The 18,072-nt window shown below is 39.7% G+C and overlaps 1 protein-coding gene across 6 annotated transcripts in view; it reads right to left on the minus strand.

Annotated features, from left to right (window-relative positions):
- The window catches only part of SLC25A12 (solute carrier family 25 member 12), a 300,020-nt gene that overhangs the window by 86,864 nt on the left and 195,084 nt on the right, over positions 1 to 18,072 (minus strand). For 3 of the 6 annotated variants that reach the window (XM_072751929.1, XM_072751928.1, XM_025994034.2), the window contains exon 2: positions 10,763 to 10,816. Coding sequence is in view for 4 of the 6 variants with exons in the window: in XM_072751928.1 (XP_072608029.1) it covers positions 10,763 to 10,816 (54 nt within the window). In the remaining 2 variants the exon portion in view is untranslated. Of the gene's footprint in view, positions 1 to 10,762; positions 10,817 to 11,125; positions 11,405 to 11,628; positions 11,870 to 18,072 lie in introns of those variants that run through there. The other 3 variants (XM_025994035.2, XM_025994033.2, XM_072751930.1) reach the window with 3 other exon arrangements.

Raw genomic sequence — 18,072 nt, forward strand, 5'->3', positions numbered from 1 at the left:
GATTTTAATAAAGCAACTTAAAAAAAATGAAACAAACAGGAAAATTTCAATACTGAATGGAAAGCTACATTATTAAGGAATATTTTTACCTGTAATAATTGAATTGTGGTTTGATAGTTTTTTAGAGTCATCACCTTTAGAGATACTAAAGTATTTGTGTATGCCTGGATACAATGTCTGGGAATTGCTTCAAAATAATCCAATGCAAGCACAACACAGATAAAGCAAGATAAGCTTAATAGTTGGTGAAGCTGAGTTATGGATACATGGTAATTCATTATACTATTTTCTCTAACTTTATATAGGTTTAAATTTTTCTATAATTAAGAAAGGCTTTTTAAGAGACTACAGAAGGGGCACCTGGGTGGCTCAGTGGTTGAGCATCTGCCTTCAGCTCAGGGTGTGATTCCCCGGGTCTTAGGATCAAGTCCCACATCAGGCTCCCCACAGGGAGCCTGCTTCTCCCTCAGCCTAGGTCTCTCTGCCTCTCTCTGGGTCTCTCATGAATAAAGAAATAAAATATTTTAAAGAAATAAATAAAAATAAAAGACTACAGAAAAACAATGAGATGATTCTATATGTACTAACATACCTGTATCTCCAAACAATATTAACTAAAAAAGGCAAGTTGCATTGAAATACACAGAGCAGGTCTCTTCCATTTACTGTATAACCTTGAGTAGGATTAACTCTTCTAGAGTTCAGTTTCTTCATCTATAAAATGGGAATATTAATGGTTACCACCTTGTAGAATTGTTCTGAGGATTAACTATAATGATTTGTATAAAATACTTACATTAGTCTCTGAGACATAATAGTGATTCAATAAGTAGTACAGTTTCAGAAGCCCAATCATGGCTCTGACACTGGTTTCAGTGAATGATGCTTCAGAAACTTCAGTAATGTTAAGTAAAAGAGAGCTGGAGAGATCAGGGAAATTTTTAAGTTACACACATAAAGAATGAATTACAAGTCTCTCTTTTAGGTCTGTGTCTTGGTATTTTAGAGCCTAGAACTGGACTAGAATTCCTTCTTTGGTTCAGACTGAGCAACTGAAGGTTCCAAAGACAACTCTGTAAATATCTTCCATAGTCTCTCAAACTTAGACCATGGCTACATCCTTTTTCATAACCTAAAAACTTGAGAGAAGTTACCTCTTCTGATGATATTTCCAAATGTGGGGATTTGTAAAGATCTTCAGGGGTATGTCTCAAAAAATGTCATTAGCTGATTATATGTACATAATCATATGCACATATTAATATCTTAGTCACTATATAGATCCAGCACAGTTACCTGGGAAAGTCAAGGGATTCAGATCTTATTCAGGAAAGAAAGGTCTTCATCTCATTTTAGAAGAAAAGGAAGGGAATACAGAACTAAGCTCCATGGGGATGCCTGGGTGGCTCAGCAGCTGAGCGTCTGTCTTTGGCTCAGGGTGTGATCCCGGAGTCCTGGGATTGAGTCCCTCATCAGAGTCCCTACAAGGAGCCTGCTTCTCCCTCTGCCTATGTTTTTACCTCTCTCTCTGTGTCCCTCATGAATAAATACATAAAAATCTTTAACAACAACAACAAAAAAAGAACTAAACTCCATGTATTAGGCATCATCACACATTACCTCAGCTAATCTTTATAACATCCATATGTGCTAGGTGTAGTTATCCCTTCTTAGATAAGTCTGTTTGGAGGAAACAGACTCCAAAACTAATGCAAATACCTACAGTCATACTGCAAAAAGGAATCAAATAAGGACTCAAATCCAGGTCAAACTACAAAGCCCTTGTAGGCGCCAGCTACATTCTGCTGTCTCCTGGATGAAAAGGAGTCACCTGAGGCCTCATTCAAGATATTCTAAGAACCCCATGGACAGGAGGAAATTAAATTGGAAGAATCACAAGCAGTCATACATAAGAAAGCACAGAAATGTATAAGAAAGTTTACATTTCAATATGATCTATTAAATATAATCTATTCAAAATGTAAATTGAATTATTCCACTTCTAAGGTGAAAGACCTTCAGTAGTTTCAACAATGCTCATAAAAAAAAAAAAGAAAAGAAATCCAAACTCTTTTCCATGACCTACAAACAAGGATGTGCCTGATATGGTTCTCCTTTGGCTCATCTCTTACTGGCCATTCACTCCCTCATTTACTGACACTTCATTTTTTTAAAAAATATTTATTTACTTACTTATTTATTCAGAGAGAGAGAGGAGAAAGAGGCAGAGACACAGGCAGAGGGAGAAGCAGGCTCCATGCAGGGAGCCCGATGCAGGGCTCGATCCCAGGTCTCCAGGATCACACCCTGGGGCTGCAGGCGGTGCTAAACCACTGCACCACCAGGGCTGCCCATTTACTGACACTTCAGGCACACTGGTCTCCTTTCTGTTTGCTGAACATACCATGCCCTTATCCACATCTAGGCCTTTACACATCTGAGACCTCTGATCAGAATTCCCTCTACCCACCGTTTAGTCCCATCTCTTATCTCACCTCCTCCGGGGTCTTCACTGACCACCCTCTTGAAAAATGACAGCCAGGGGCACCCTGGGTGGCTCAGCGGCTTAGCACAGCCTTCAGTCCAGGGCATGATCCTGGAGACCCAGGACTGAGTCCTGCATCAGGGTCTCTGCATGGAGCCTGCTTCTCCCTCTGCCTGTGTCTCTGCCTTTCTGTATGTGTGCACGTGTGTGTGTGTGTATGTGTGTGTGTGTCATGAATAAAAAAATAAAATCTTTAAAAAATTTTAAAAATAAAAGTCACATTAAAAAAAATGACGACCATTTCCACCATTGTTTATTTCGTTATTAGACTTGTCATCTTCTGCAGTTTTTTTTTTCCTCCCAAGTCTGTGGGCTTTGCTATTGTCTGTCTCACTACTACCTAGAATGTGAGATTTTACCTTCACTGAACTTCTCTATCTAAAATCTATAGATAGGGCACCTGGGTGGCACAGTCAGTTAAGTGTCTGCCTTTGGCTCAGGTCATAATCATGGGATTCTTGGATCCAGCAGCACCTCACACCTCGGGCTCCCTGCTCAGCAGGGAATCTGCTTCTCATTTTCCCCCTGCCTCCCCACCCCCCCCAGCTCATACTCTCTCCCTCTCTCTCAAATAATTTTTTAAAATCTTTAAAATCTATAAATGTAGAACCCAGCACAATACCTAGCCTGGCACGTAGTAGCCAATTAAAATTGTATTGATGAGTAATAGAACACAACCCGGCATTTAATACACTAATTTTCTCATGTTTTCAATTATTTTTCAATCCTTCAGCTGACTCAAGAATAAAGTCTCACCATGGTGTGAGTATGCCCTCAATGCCTAACCTTTCTTTTTAAATGAAAACTCTACATAGTTTATGGCAAATACCAATATACTAAAGATAAAGGCTATCATCTTCAATGCCTATATTCTTTTTTTAAAACTTTATTTATTTTTAATTTTACTTATTTATTCATGAGAGACAGAGAGAGAGAAGCAGAGACACAGGCAGAGGGAGAAGCGGGCTCCATGCAGGGAGCCCGACGTGGGACTCAATCTTGAAGCCCAGGATCACACCCTGAGCCGAAGGCAGACTCTGAGTCGATGAGCCACCCAGGAGTTCCCAATGCCTATATTCTAAAGAACTAGTGAAAACCCTTAACCAGTATAGCTAAGAAAACTATAGATCCCTTTCTGTGTATCTCATACTGGGTTTATTCAACCCAATTTAGTCTGGGAAGTCCTCTTTTAACTTCAGGTCCTGAAAAGCTAAATTCTTACTTTTTATATTCACTTGATCAAAACCTAATACATACACATTAAGACTTTGTTTTTATTTTCCCCTAATTCTTCTATAAGCATGTATATATGCAAACATACATACAATATATATGAAGTGGCTTTTAGAAAACTATAATTATACTATATACACTTCTTTACATCTTTCTTATCTCACTTAAAGGTACATTGGAAATCTCTCTAAATCAACTGCAATAGGCCTAACTCATCCTTTTAAGTTCTGCATAATTTTCGACAGGATGTTTATTCCATAATTTTTCTACCACTCCCCTTTGATAACATTTCTTGTTTCTTTTTTTTTTTTTTCCTCAAGGAACAACTGAATGCTGCAACTAACAACCTTGTACATATATATTCTTATGAGAATTTTTATTTCTCTAGGATAAACACCCCAAAAGTAGGATTGTTTGTTCAAATGGTATCTTCTTTCTATTTTAAACTATTGCCAGATTGCTTTTCAAAGAGTCTTTGTTTCCACAAATACCCTATGAGAGTAACTTTTTCCTTCACATTGGGCCTCAGTAGATGTTATCATTTATAGTACACATTCCATGCTTTTGAAAACATAGCCCTAATACCTATTCCAAAAAGTAGAAGCATCTCCTACTAAAAGCCCTGCTTAATTCCCTTCTCAGCCCCAGGTTATTGCCAAAAATAAACAAATACGTAAAAAATATTTATTGAATAAAAGGATATTTCTATCAAAAATTAATATATTATCAAAAAAAAAAAAAACCCTAAGGAAGAATCACCCTTTGCTTTACATTAGCAGCATCTTCTTCCGCTTATTCTCTAAAATAACACAGGAGAAAATGCATTTCCCTAATTTTTATATGATATATGATCTTCATTGTTACACTGGTAATAATGAGAAAAAGAACAGGATGAGGTGCCTGGGTGGCTCAGTTGTTAAGCTCAGATCATGATCTCAGGGTCTTATCAGCCTCATGTCAGACTCCACGATTAGTGCAGTATCTGCTTCTTTCCCTCTCCTTCTACCCCTCCCCCGTTTGTGCTCTCTCAAAGTTTTCCAAAAAAAAAAGAGAAAAAGAACAGGATCAAAAAAGAGAAAAAGAACAGGATCAAAAGAACAGGATTCCACTGTAGTTTAAGTTTTTAGTTTAACATATATAATGATACAGTCTCAACATGTGTTGCTTTTACTGTATAATACATTGATAAGTAAACAAGTCTACCAACTTAAAAAAAAGACACCTTGACAAACTATTCACTTAAAACAATTTTTGATAAACTTACTTTGCCACAAAGCATAGACTAGAATAACTCCTCATTTTGAAGTTTGTCAGGTTTATAACAGCCTGTGACATGACTGTTATCCTCACCTTACCCACCTCTTCATTACTTCTATTGTCTTCCTTTTGCTACAGTATATGTCTTATGTAGCAAAATTGAGTCAATGATAGTATGTGGGTGAGAGAGATAAGAGATAAATCAAGAAATGACAGTTGTAAGGGTAGTAATAGTAAGATCTTAGCTTGACAACTGGTTGTAAAATTATAGCACAATCTAACATAGAAGAATTCATTAAAAAAAATTAAAAAAAAAAAGAATTCATTTATTGTGTTGGCTAACTGAATTAAAAATAAAATCATTCAGAAAAGTAAAAAAATCACTTGTTGTGCTCCAATTTTATGAACTTGTAAGAGACAAGAAAAAGCAGAATCCTAATAAATATTATTTTTTAATAGAAAATATAGCTCATAGGGCAGCCCAGGTAGCTCAGCGGTTTAGCGCCGCCTTCAGTCCAGGGCAAGATCCTGGAGACCGGGGATGGAGTCCCACATCGGGCTCCCGGCATGGAGCCTGCTTCTCCCTCTGCCTGTGTCCCTGCCTCTCTCTCTGTGGATCTCTCATGAATAAATAAATAAAATCAGAAAAGAAAAGAAAAGAAAAGAAAAGAAAAGAAAAGAAAAGAAGAGAAAGAAAATATAGCTCATCAAAACTTGAGAAGCAATGAACACAAAAAAAATAAATCTATTTCCCTATATGCAAAATAATACTTTACTTTTATAAAGCCCTTCTCACAAACTTGCACATGTAATTCCATTAAATATAGACAGATCTGCACTTTCAAAGAAAAATATTTTGCTGTTGACAAAAATGAGTATTTGTAAATTAAATAGTTAATCCCACAGATCCAAGTTTTACAAAAAAGTTCTTAATTGTATTCCAAAATTCAAAATTAAATCTTCCCTGTAGTCTTTAAACAGCTCAAAGGATCCTACCAAAACCAAATTATACTAATAGCAATAACCTGTACTTTAATCTTTGACTATATCCTTTTTTTTTTTTAAGATTTTTTTTTAAATATTTTTTTAAATTTTTATTTATTTATGATAGTCACAGAGAGATAGAGAGAGGCAGAGACACAGGCAGAGGGAGAAGCAGGCTCCATGCACCGGGAGCCCGACGTGGGACTCGATCCCGGGTCTCCAGGATCGCGCCCTGGGCCAAAGGCAGGCGCCAAACTGCTGCGCCACCCAGGGATCCCTAAAGATTTTATTTATTCATTCATGAGAGACAGAGAGAGAGGGGCAGAGAGAGCAGCAGAGAAGCAAGCTCCCTGCAGGGAGCCCGATGCGGGACTTGATCCTGGGACTCCAGGATCACACCCTGAGCCAATGTCAGGCACTAAACCACTAAGCCACCCAGGGATCCCTATATCCTTTGTTTTGAAACTACTTTAAACTTCCATGGGATGATTCTCCCTAGTTCTCCTCCTCCTTCCCACTTCAATTGTGAATTATCACTTATAAATCAGTCTCTTATTCCTGGTCTTTTTCTTTTATATTTAATCCCCTCACCACAAGGATTTATCTACCACCTGTACAAATCTGTCTCTCTCCAAACCTGACAGATTTGACATATTGGGACATACTTTTTTAACAACCAAACTTAAACTGCTCCCTCCCCCCAAAATTCCCAAAAATAGATGTCTCCTCAATTAACATCTATCCAGATTCACTACTTTTTCCTTTACTTCTGTATTTAATATCAAATTCAACAGATTCATCCCTTACAAAGTCCCTGGTATTGTCCTTCCTTTCCATTTCCCCAGCCATCAGCCACTCCGGGTCATTATCTCCCACATGTATTATTTCAACAGCCTCTTAGCTGATGTCCCTACCTCCTTCCAACCTCTCCACACTTTACCCAACATACACAAAGAGCTGTCAGAATGTACCACTTCAATTTCCCGGCTCAGAAACCCAGAGTGCCTCCCTACTGTTTCAAATCCAAACTCACTGGCCAAATGTTCTAGGAAGTTACAATGTAAAGGCGCTTTTTTTCCCCATCACCTAAGTAACCAGATTTTTTTTCCTTTAACTTAACAAACACAGCTGCCATTAGCCCCTTATATACCTCTAGCTTTCAAAAAATTACCTACCCCCCATTTTGAGACTCCATAAGTGATCTAGTATAAGGGTCAAGAGTACAGGTTCTGCAGTTTGATTGGAATCCAGCCTCCACCACTTAAGGACTAAATGACATTAACCAAGTCACTTAACTTCATGTATTTAACAGGGACTCTAACCCTACCTCCTAAGGTTGTTATGAAAATTAATGTAGTGACCTTAAAACACTAGGCTGGTGCCCAGCGCAGAAAGATCAATACCTGTTAGCCATTGTCATTATTGTTACAACCACTTTGATCCAGGCAAGCCAATTTGATCGTTCTACCAGAGGCTATGCATTGGACTTTATTATTCTTGACTACCTCAACCACAACCTGTTAGAGACTGAATGGGTATGAGAAAGGAGCTAGTCACAGGTCCACTACCATTCAAGTCTTGGCTCAATCCTCTCCTTTGATTATTCAACTGGTACCTACCGCGAAACTAAATACAACTGCACACATGGCACACAGGAAACAGTCCTTATTAAATATTTGTTGATAAAATATATTAAACGCTAAAGAAATAGTTAGTATGTATTTTTGCTTAGTATCTTTAAAATATTAATAAACCATATACTTCTAAAATAAAACTATTTCTGAACAATTTCCTATAACTTCAAGTAACTAGAGTTTGAAGTACTTAAGACAGGAATAAGAAAAATCTGCTATGTTACTTGTAACTGTCCTCAAAATGATTCAAATAACCATACTGTATCTTTCTAGCTAATGAAGGTAAATATCTATGATCTCTTATCTATCAATAATTCTTGGGTCAATGCTTTATTAACTAGTGCTAAATACACTGTTATGAATTCCACAATCTTTCAATATAAAAAATAAGGGCGCCATAAAAATAATGTGTAAAAAGATAATGATAAGGGGGCACCTGGTTGGCCCAGTTGGTAGAGCATGCAATTCTTGATCTCAGGGTTTTTTTTTGTTTTTTTTTTAATTTTTATTTATTTATGATAGTCATACAGAGAGAGAGGGAGAGAGGCAGAGAGAGAGAGGCAGAGACACAGGCAGAGGGAGAAGCAGGCTCCATGCACCGGGAGCCTGATGTGGGATTCGATCCCGGGTCTCCAGGATCGCGCCCTGGGCCAAAGGCAGGCGCCAAACCGCTGCGCCACCCAGGGATCCCCTGATCTCAGGGTTTTAAGTTCGAGGCCCACACTGGGTGTAGATATTACTTAAAAATCTTAAAAAAAATGATAACAATAAGATTTAAAGGTTATCAAAATGCTAGGCATAATTCCAGCTCTCTCCTTATATTTCTATCCTGTCCTCCAAAAAACCAAATCCATGCAGAATCATGGATTTTTTTTTTCCATAGGATTTTTGTTGTTGTTAAACATTTGTATTTATTTATTTGACAGAGAGAGTGCACAAGCATAAGCAAGGGGAGCAGCAGAGGGAGATGGAGAAGCAGGCTCTCTGCTGAGCAGGGAGCCCTACATGGAGCTTGATCCCAGAACCTCATGACCTGAGCGGAAGGCAGACACTTAACCAGCTTGAGCCACCCAGGCACCCCTCCATAGGATTTTAAGATTTATTCGAGAGAGAGCACACGTGCATGTGCATGCACATATGTGCACAGAGTGTATGGGCAGAGGAAAAGAGAGAGAGGGAGAGAAACTCAAGTAGACTGCCCACAGGGTCTGGAGCCTGACATGGGGCTTGATCTCAGACCCTGAGATCAGATCTGAACCAAAACCAAGAGTCAGATGCTTAACTGACTGTGCCACCCAGGTGCCCCTTCATAGGACTTTTAAAGCTGAAAGAGGGCAGCCCGGGTGGCTCAGAGGTTTAGAGCCGCCTTCAGCCCAGGGCCTGATCCTGGAGACCTGGGATCGAGTCCCAATTCAGACTCTGCATGGAGCCTGCTTCTCCCTCTGCCTATGTCTCTGCTTCTTTCTCTCTCTGTGTCTGTCATGAATAAATAAATAAAATCTTTAAAAAACAAATAAATAATAAAGCTGAAAGGATCTTGGGACAGCTGGGTGGCTCAACAGTTGAGCGCCTGCCTTTGGTTTATGGCGTGATCCTGGAGTCCGGGATCCAGTCCTGCATCGGGCTCTCTGCATGGAGCCTGCTTCTCCTCCCCTTCTTCCTATGTCTCTGCCTCTCTCTCTCTGTGTCTCTCATGAATAAATAAAATCTTTAAAAATAAATAAATAAATGAAGCTGAAAGGATCTCAATTCCCATTTCCTGATGTTCAGTTGAGTCCCACATGAGAAGATAAAGCCCAGAAAGGCCAAACAGGTAGCCTACAGGTAAAACAATCAGAGGCAAGACTGGGAACTGAACCCAGTGTTCCTGACACCTTCATTACATCATGCATCATTTCAAATGATTTCTTCCAAGCCTACCTAATCTAGAAAAAAAGTGACTATATCACACCAACTTCTCACAAAGCCACTAAGAATAATCATATGGTATGGTTAACAGACATATTTTTCGCTATTTTTAAGAATACTTGTGAGGAATAAAAGTTTCAAGCCATTAACAGATCATTTCTATTACAACTACTTATGTTCTGGAAATGATGCTTCCTTTTATCAGATTTTTAAAATTTAAAATTCCAATTTTCACTAATTCTTTTCCATGAACTACAAATATGTATGGTCATCTATGCAGCCTCTTCCCCAACAATAGCTTAAGCAATCCAAGTCTCAGATAAAAACGTCATCTATTCCAGGCTGATCAGCATATGTTAGAATCTGTTCCTAATATAGAATCCTAGACTTCTGGAGTTGGAAGGAACCTTGGAGATCACCTCTCATTTTACAGAGGAAACAAATCCCCAAGAGGGACCTGACCAAGGTCATAGTTTCTATATAAGAACCCAGGTCCAGAATAGAAAGTTTTCAAAAGAAGATTTCAGAGAAAAACACTGTATTTAGTGGAACACCTTAGCTTGTCTCCCTTTTTATCTATTTCTTAAGTACAACTTCCTGCCTGAGGAACTTCTGAAATTTAAGAAAAGAAAGCAAAACAAAAAACTAAGCCAGCTTTGTAAGTCTACAGCCAAGTCTCTAATCTTAAAAACTTAGAAGGTGGATCCTTGCAAGAACGGCAGACAGTAGCATTTTGTAACAAAACCCCAAAAGCTGATGAATGTAAGTAGAGGGAGAAAAGACACATACAAATTAACAATAATATTCCTAGCTCTGTAACAAATTACATAAATAAATGCTTATAAGGAGGAAAACTATAAACTTGCAACTTTCAAGAAAGAAATTTAATCACCATACCTAGTAATCACACACGAGCGTCAATACATTTTGAAATATAATTTTGATCATAGTGCTTATGGGAAGCTGGAAGTTCTTTTTAATGCTCTTTATATGCTTTATGTTTAAAAAAAAACAATAATTTGAGGAAAATATTTTATCAAACCTTAATAAAAAGGAAAATCCGTATTCAAACCCTAATAATTATAAGCTATATTGTCTATCCATGTTTTTAAGAATAAATGAAAAAAGGTAAGGCCTGAAAAGCACTAAGTTTACATCTATTTCGTCCCTATAAAAGAACACGCTACACAAGCCAATTTACCTGTAGGAATATGTTTCTTAACTCATGAGGATCACCTCGCTTGGTTGTTTGCACCTGTAAGGAAAAAAAAGCCAAGTTAATACTTTACTAGAGACCAAATAATCTCTTCAGATTAGAGTTCTCAAAGCTAACAATCAATGCTCTTATCTTTTATAAGGGCGTTTAGTTTAAAACAAACCCAAAGTGCTAATACTGATAACACCTGTCAAATTGGAGCTCTGCGACTACAGAGGCGAGGAAGTACAGGTGTGAAGACCTTAACACAGCAAATCTACCAGATTTCCTCGGGACTGGAGAGGCGAGGCAGGGAGGATCAGTCTCTTACTTTCCCCATCCACTAGCAACACAACGGCACCAACCCACCTCCAAATCAAGAGGGCCCAGCAAGGACGGGGCAACAGGAAAGTTGAAACACCCAAATTAATCGCCTGGCCTAGCAGCCTTTCTTCTCTACCGAACGCAATCCAGAAATATAATGGTCTCCGCTCTTTCTCCACCCAACCTAAAATACGAAAGCTGCTACCACGTTTCCAAACACTCTCGACATCCTGCCACCTGCAGCACGGAGGCCAACCACCGCCCCCGGCCCCGCCGAAGCTCCGAATTACTCAATCGCTCGCCCCCTCCCCCACTGCAATATACAGATGCCTTAGGTGGCCTCGGCTTTACGTGCCACTTCCTCCTACTCCCTCTCCGATGCCCCCCCAGGCCGGGCTCACACTCCCGGGCGCCTAGGGCAGGGCACAGCTCTCCCCCCCACCGGCCCGAGGTCCCCCGAAGCCCCTCCAACTCGTAATCCCTCCTACTTCCCCTCCCCCAGCCGGGCATCCTCTCCCTCCGGTGCAAGCCCCACGCAGCTCTCCCACCCGCGAGCCGGAGCCCCAGGACGCGCTAGCTAAGAACCAGGCAACGGAGGAAATGGTAAGCGGCGGGGGGCTGCAGGCAAGGTCCCCAGAATGTCTCTTATGCAATAAAGGCAGCGGCAGAGAGTTGGGAGTCACCTTGACCGCCATGCTGTGCTCGGAAGCCGGGGACGAGCGAGTGAGCGAGCGGGGCCGAGCTGTCAGGGCGCGCGCGCGCCGCCTCCCCGGCCGCGCCCGCCCCCCCCCCCCCCCGCTCGCCGGGGCCGCGCGCGTCCCTATGCAAATGAGCCCAGGGCGGGCGCCGCGCGCGTCCCTATGCAAATGAGCCCAGGGCGGGGCGGGAGGAGGGCGCGAGGCCCCGCCCGCGGGGAGCCGGACCCGGGCCCGGGCCCGGCTGGCTGCGGGCGGGAGCTCGCGCCTCCCACGGGGAAGCCTGGAGCGCAGGCCCTGGGATTCCGGCGCGGCGGGGCTGCCTGCAGCTGAGCCGCGGCCGGGAAAGCCCCAGGTTTCCTAAGGCCTCGTGTGGGTGTGGCTTTGAGCACCGCCTGCAGCCCAAGTCGTTTTCTCCGGAGACTTCACGGAGCGCTTGGGATCTAGACTGAGCAAGGTTTCGACGGATCAAACGGCGTGTCCGCGTTGATGATGACAATTAAATGAATTCATGACAACAAATAGCTATATTGACAATAAAAAATATGGGGGGGGACATGCACTCTGGGGGGAAACCTAAGGAAATGTAACGTGATAAATATGTCCTTAGATTGGCATGAGATAAATATGCTTAACATATTTGTGACCCTTGTATGATAAAGCTTTATGGGTAGGCTCACTTCATACTCCGCCTAATCGCCCAAATCCTTTGTGCAGTGAGGTGGGGCACAAGTGCATACGGAAAATAATCCATTTGTCTTCCACGCGACTGGCGCTGAATCCTGGCCCGACATGCTTCCTACATAAACATTGCCAGCCCTGCCTAAGTAGAAGCTCTACCTTGAACCAAAATAATGGCTCTAAAACTGAATTTGGCCATTATGACTATATTGAACCACAGATTGATTCACTGAACATTTAGCGGGCATCTATTACACGCCAGATATAGTCCAGCTTGTAAAAAAAAAATACAAAAACAACATATAGTTTCCTAATCTCTAGTACCTTACAGATAGATGGTCAATGCTTCCCTAAATCCCAATCTTAAATATATATATATATATTTTTTTTTTTTGTTTGTGACTACAGGCATACTTTTGTATATTAAAAAAAAGGCTAACAAAGTAAGATTTATCTTAATCTCACTTAGCTCTGTAATCCCTCCCCACCCTCTTTCACATTTCCAATGTTGAATGTTGAGAAAAGGTTTCCCTTTTCTCCAGTCTCACTAATCATAATATTTGTATTAAGTATCAAGTTGATAAAAATAAGGAAAGAGGGCAGCCCGGGTGGCTCAGCGGTTTAGCGCCACCTTCGGTCCAGGGCGTGATCCTGGAGACCCGGAATCCAGTCCCATGTCCTGCTCCACACAGGGAGCCTGCTTCTGTCTCTGCCTCTCTCTCTGTCTCTCATGAGTAAATAAATAAAATATTTAAAAAAAAAAGAAAGAAAGAAAGAAAGAAAGAAAGAAAGAAAGAAAGAAAGAAAGAAAGAAAGAAAAGAAAGAAGAAAGAAAGAAAAGAAAGAAAGAAAAGAAAGAGAAGAAAAAAAAGTGGTAAATAGAAACTGATAAGGAATGCTATATTACTAATATTATAATGAGCTTTTTTTTAAGATTTTATTTATTTATTCATTCATGAGGGACAGAGAGAGAGAGAGGCAGAGACAGAAGCAGGCTCCACGCAGGGATCCTGATGTGGGACTGGATCCTAGGATTCCAGGATCATCCCTGGGCCAAAGGCAGGCGCCAAACCGCTGAGCCACCCAGGGATCCCCCTGTAATGAGTTTTCTTGCTACAGTTGAATTAACTATTACGTCTATTTATTCAGTTTGTTCAAAGTTCTTTTTTTTTTTTTTAAGATTTATTTATTTATTTATGATAGACAGAGAGAGAGAGAGAGAGAGAGAGAGAGGCAGAAACACAGAAGGAGAAGCAGGCTCCATGCAGGGAGCCTGATGTGGGACTGGATCCTGGGACTCCAGGATCGCGCTCTGGGCCAAAGACAAGCGCTAAACCGCTGAGCCACCCAGGGATTCCCTCAAAGTTCTTTTAACAATGTTACTGGATTTAAGGATTTACAAATTCATAGTTTGTTCTAGCACCTTATGCCCCTGGAACTTTGCTCTCTTATTTCATGAAGTTTCTCTAAGTAGGAATCTCAAGATGTTTATTTTACATTAAGGGAAGAATGTCTATTTAGTAGGTCAAAGTTCCTCAGTTTGAATAAAAGTAGTGAAGGGAAAAGGAAGACACTTATATGAATGAAAGAATTATTTCCTATTGAAACATGTTGCTGACCAAATCTATGTTGTTGGAATGAAAATTTATGGTCAGATTCACCACTTCCTCCCACAGAGGAAAACAACATCACATTTAAACAGAGCCCACCACAATAATTCCTAGATATAAGCATCAAGCCACAATGAAAATTTTCTTGAATAAAAAATAGCTGAGGGGCGCCAGGGTCGTGCAGTCAGTTAAACTTCTAACTCTTAGTTTCAGCTCAGGGCTAATCTCACGGTCGTGAGATCGAATCCACCAAGTTGGCTTGAGAGTCTCTCCCCCTCTGCCTCTCCTGCTTAGGCTCTCTCTCAAACAAATAAATCTTTAAAAAAATAAAAAAGCCTACCTTTGAAAAAAAATATGTATATGTATGTACATATATACATATATAATTTATATATACATGCTATATATATACACCCTAAAATATATATGTATAAAATACATAAATTTATATATATTATTAAAATATATATATATATATATATATACCTTAAAAAAATAGATGATCTTTGAGCAAGTCCAAGAGCTTCACTGGTGCCAATCTAGTTGCAATGGAGATTATGTATTAATTTAAAACTAGGGACTCCTGGGTGGCTCAGGGTTTAGCACCTGCCTTTGGTCCAGGGTGTGATCCTGGAGTCCCAGGATCAAGTCCCACATCGGGCTCCCTGCAGGGAGCCTGCTTCTCCCTCTGCCTGTGTCTCTGCCTCTCTCTCTCTGTGTCCCTCATGAATAAATAAATAAAATCTTTTGTTTTTTAATTAAACTAAATAAAACTGATATGGGGATCCCTGGGCAGCTCAGCAGTTTAGCGCCTGCCTTTGGCCCAGGGCATGATTCTGGAGTCCTGGGATCAGGTCCCACATCGGGCTCCCTGCATGGACCCTGCTTCTTCCACTGCCTGTGTCTCTGCTTCTCTCTCTCTCTGTGTCTCTCATGAATGAATAAATAAAATCTTTAAAATAAATAAATAAAGACAGATACAGAGAAAGTAGAAAAGCTCAGCTACCCTAAATAAAGGTGGATTTTGCTAGATTTTTTATCTATCCAAATATAATAATAAAATAGACAAAGGTATTTACGTTATATTCTATAAGGAAATAAGTATTTAAAGGAATACAAAAGTCTATGAGTTAGAGCTCCTAATCTGAAAAACTTTGCAATCTACCCTTCTGTTATAATGATTGACAAATAGTATTATCAATAGTTGAAACAGGGGCACCTGGGTGGCTCAGTAGTTAAACGTCTGCCTTTGGCTCAGGTCGTGATCCTGGGGTCCTGGGATCGAGTCCTGCATCAGGCTTCCTGAAGGGAGCCTGCTTCTCTCTCTACCTATGACTCTGCCTCTCCCTAGTCTCTCATGAATAAATAAATAAAATCTTGAAAAAAAAAGTTGAAACAAATTAGAACAGAATAGCGGGGTTAATGGAAAACTTATTAGTTAATGGGGCATCAAAAGACAATCCTGTCAAATAAGATTCACAATGTATTGGGAAAAAGTGGTAGAAATAGTTCAAAACTTCCCAGTTTTTTAAAATTACTTGCCAATAATGTAATTTATAACTCTTTTCTTAAATTGCAAATGACATTTGTAAACAAAAAATAATTTTAAAACTATGAAACAGGGCAGCCCTGGTGGCGCATTGGTTTAGCGCTGCAGGGTGTGATCCTGGAGACCTCGGATCGAGTCCCGTTGAGCTCCTTGCATGGAGCCTGTGTCTCTACCTCTCTCTCTCTCTGTGTCTCTCATAAATAAATAAAATCTTTATAAAAAAATAAAATAAAATAAAATAAAACTATGAAACAACTATAAGTTAAAAAACTCAATAATTAGGGCAGCCCGGGTGGCTCAGCGGCTTAGCGCCACGTTCGGCCCAGGGCATTATCCTGGAGACCCAGGATAGAGTCCCATGTCCCGCTCCCTGCATGGAGCCTGCTTTTCCCTCTGCCTCTCTCTCTTTCTCTCTCTCTCTCTCTCTCTGTGTGTCTCTCATGAATAAATAAATAAAATCTTTTTTTTATTTTTTTTATTATTTATTTATGATAGGCACACAGTGAGAGAGAGAGGCAGAGACACAGGCAGAGGGAGAAGCAGGCTCCACGCACCGGGAGCCCGACGTGGGATTCGATCCCGGGTCTCCAGGATCGCGCCCTGGGCCAAAGGCAGGCGCCAAACGGCTGCGCCACCCAGGGATCCCTAAATAAAATATTTTTTTAAAAAACTTGATAATTAAAACAGTCTATAGTGAATGAAATTTCAGAATGTAAAGTTAGAAGTTAAAATCTAAAAGTCTAGTTGCAAATATATTGCCATTAATAGTCACTTTTTAGAATTGGGTTCATAAAAGATTCAATATGTAGTTTGAGCTCGGAATTTAAATATGCTTGTGAAGTTGTTGCCTATGAAATTATTTTATTATCCCAGATGCAAACCCAAAATATGGGTTTCCTAGACAAACGCACAGAAACATGTTTCTAACTCCCAAGCAGCTTACATCATATTAATTTGAAACCAGTCAGTCACTCTGTGGGTGAAAGTTAGAACTATGCTAATACCTAGTGTCTTAATAAACTAAAATATAATAATTAAAACAAGAGGCAATTTCCAATGAGCCTATCCTGCCACAACTCCTGGTCCTCCTTCTATCTTTAATAACATACTATTTCTGTTTATCTTCTAACCTCCTCCGATTATTTCACTGACATGAATACATATTTGTTCTTGTTTCCATATCCCACACAGCTACTATGGATATCATCTTGCAAAAAGTAAATCCAGGTGGTATATAAACACTTAGAAGAGCATTAGGATATCACTGACTAACTAAACCAGGAATGAAGCTCTTCCTAGGTTAAAAGTACATACATCATCATTATAATGAGGAATAAGCTGCATTTTACACCTATCAAGATGAAGCTCACTTAAAATATTGGAAATAAATAGCATGATCTGACTGGCACACACACACAAAACATTTGAACATCTGGAACTTTTAAGTATGTATTGGTCTTGGCCTAATAGAATCATAAAATGGTTCTTTTTATTCTATTGAAATATTAGAAAACTTACAATTTTATAAGATGTGCTTTTAACTCCTTCCTTGCTAAGAGTCTATATGGGGAAATGGCAGGGTGCAGGCTAGGGAGAAATATGAAGGGTTAAGTGTCCAAGTTTGCACAAATTATGTTCTAGTTGGTAGGCAGACTTCAAAATCAATCAATCAGAAGTTATTATTTCAACCCTAACCACTTGTAGACACTAAATAAATTAGGCATTTTAGGACTTCTCTATACTGTACAAGTATTACACTCCCTCTATGAGCATTTGATCTAATTGAAATAAAATCTCTTGGTGGAGAGGGAAGAATGAAGTATCAAAAATCAGACGAAATAGTTGTACTTTTGCAGTTATGTCTTCCTAAACTGCTCTTCCTCATTGTCTGACTGTCCTATAAATTATGTGATGGGGATGACAGTGATCTTATATTTGGACCACAGTCTTCTTTATCCCTTTGTGGAGGCAATTACAGTTTTCTTTCAATGGATTTTGGAAGGAATTCATGGAATGAGCTGCTCTAGATGTTTAAGTCTGTGAAGGTCCTATCACTATAGTAATAATGTGTAAGCTAATATTTAGTGGAAAACCTTATGATGAGATGGAGGATTAAACTAGATGAACTTTAATGCTTCTTTTAACACTCTAATGTCATGATTAAGAATGAGCCCAATTTTAGCTAATAATTTATTGAGTGCCTTGTGTTTGCACTAAACTCACTATTCCAACTATAGGGAATATAAGAAAATTAAATAGCATGATTCCCAAAGCATGAAGAATACTTGACTGTGGCAACTACTATTATTCTTTTTTTTTTTTTTTTTTTTTTTTTTTTTTTTTTTTTTTAGTGAATAAAGCTGAATGGTACCAAAACCTTCTGCATGTACCAAAGGCCAAGACAGCTTTATATAATAATTGGGTAAAAAAAAATCTGTGGGTTGCCACAGAGTCCTA

This window comes from Vulpes vulpes, chromosome 3 (assembly GCF_048418805.1).
Source record: "Vulpes vulpes isolate BD-2025 chromosome 3, VulVul3, whole genome shotgun sequence".
Classification (NCBI taxonomy): Eukaryota; Metazoa; Chordata; class Mammalia; order Carnivora; family Canidae; genus Vulpes; species Vulpes vulpes.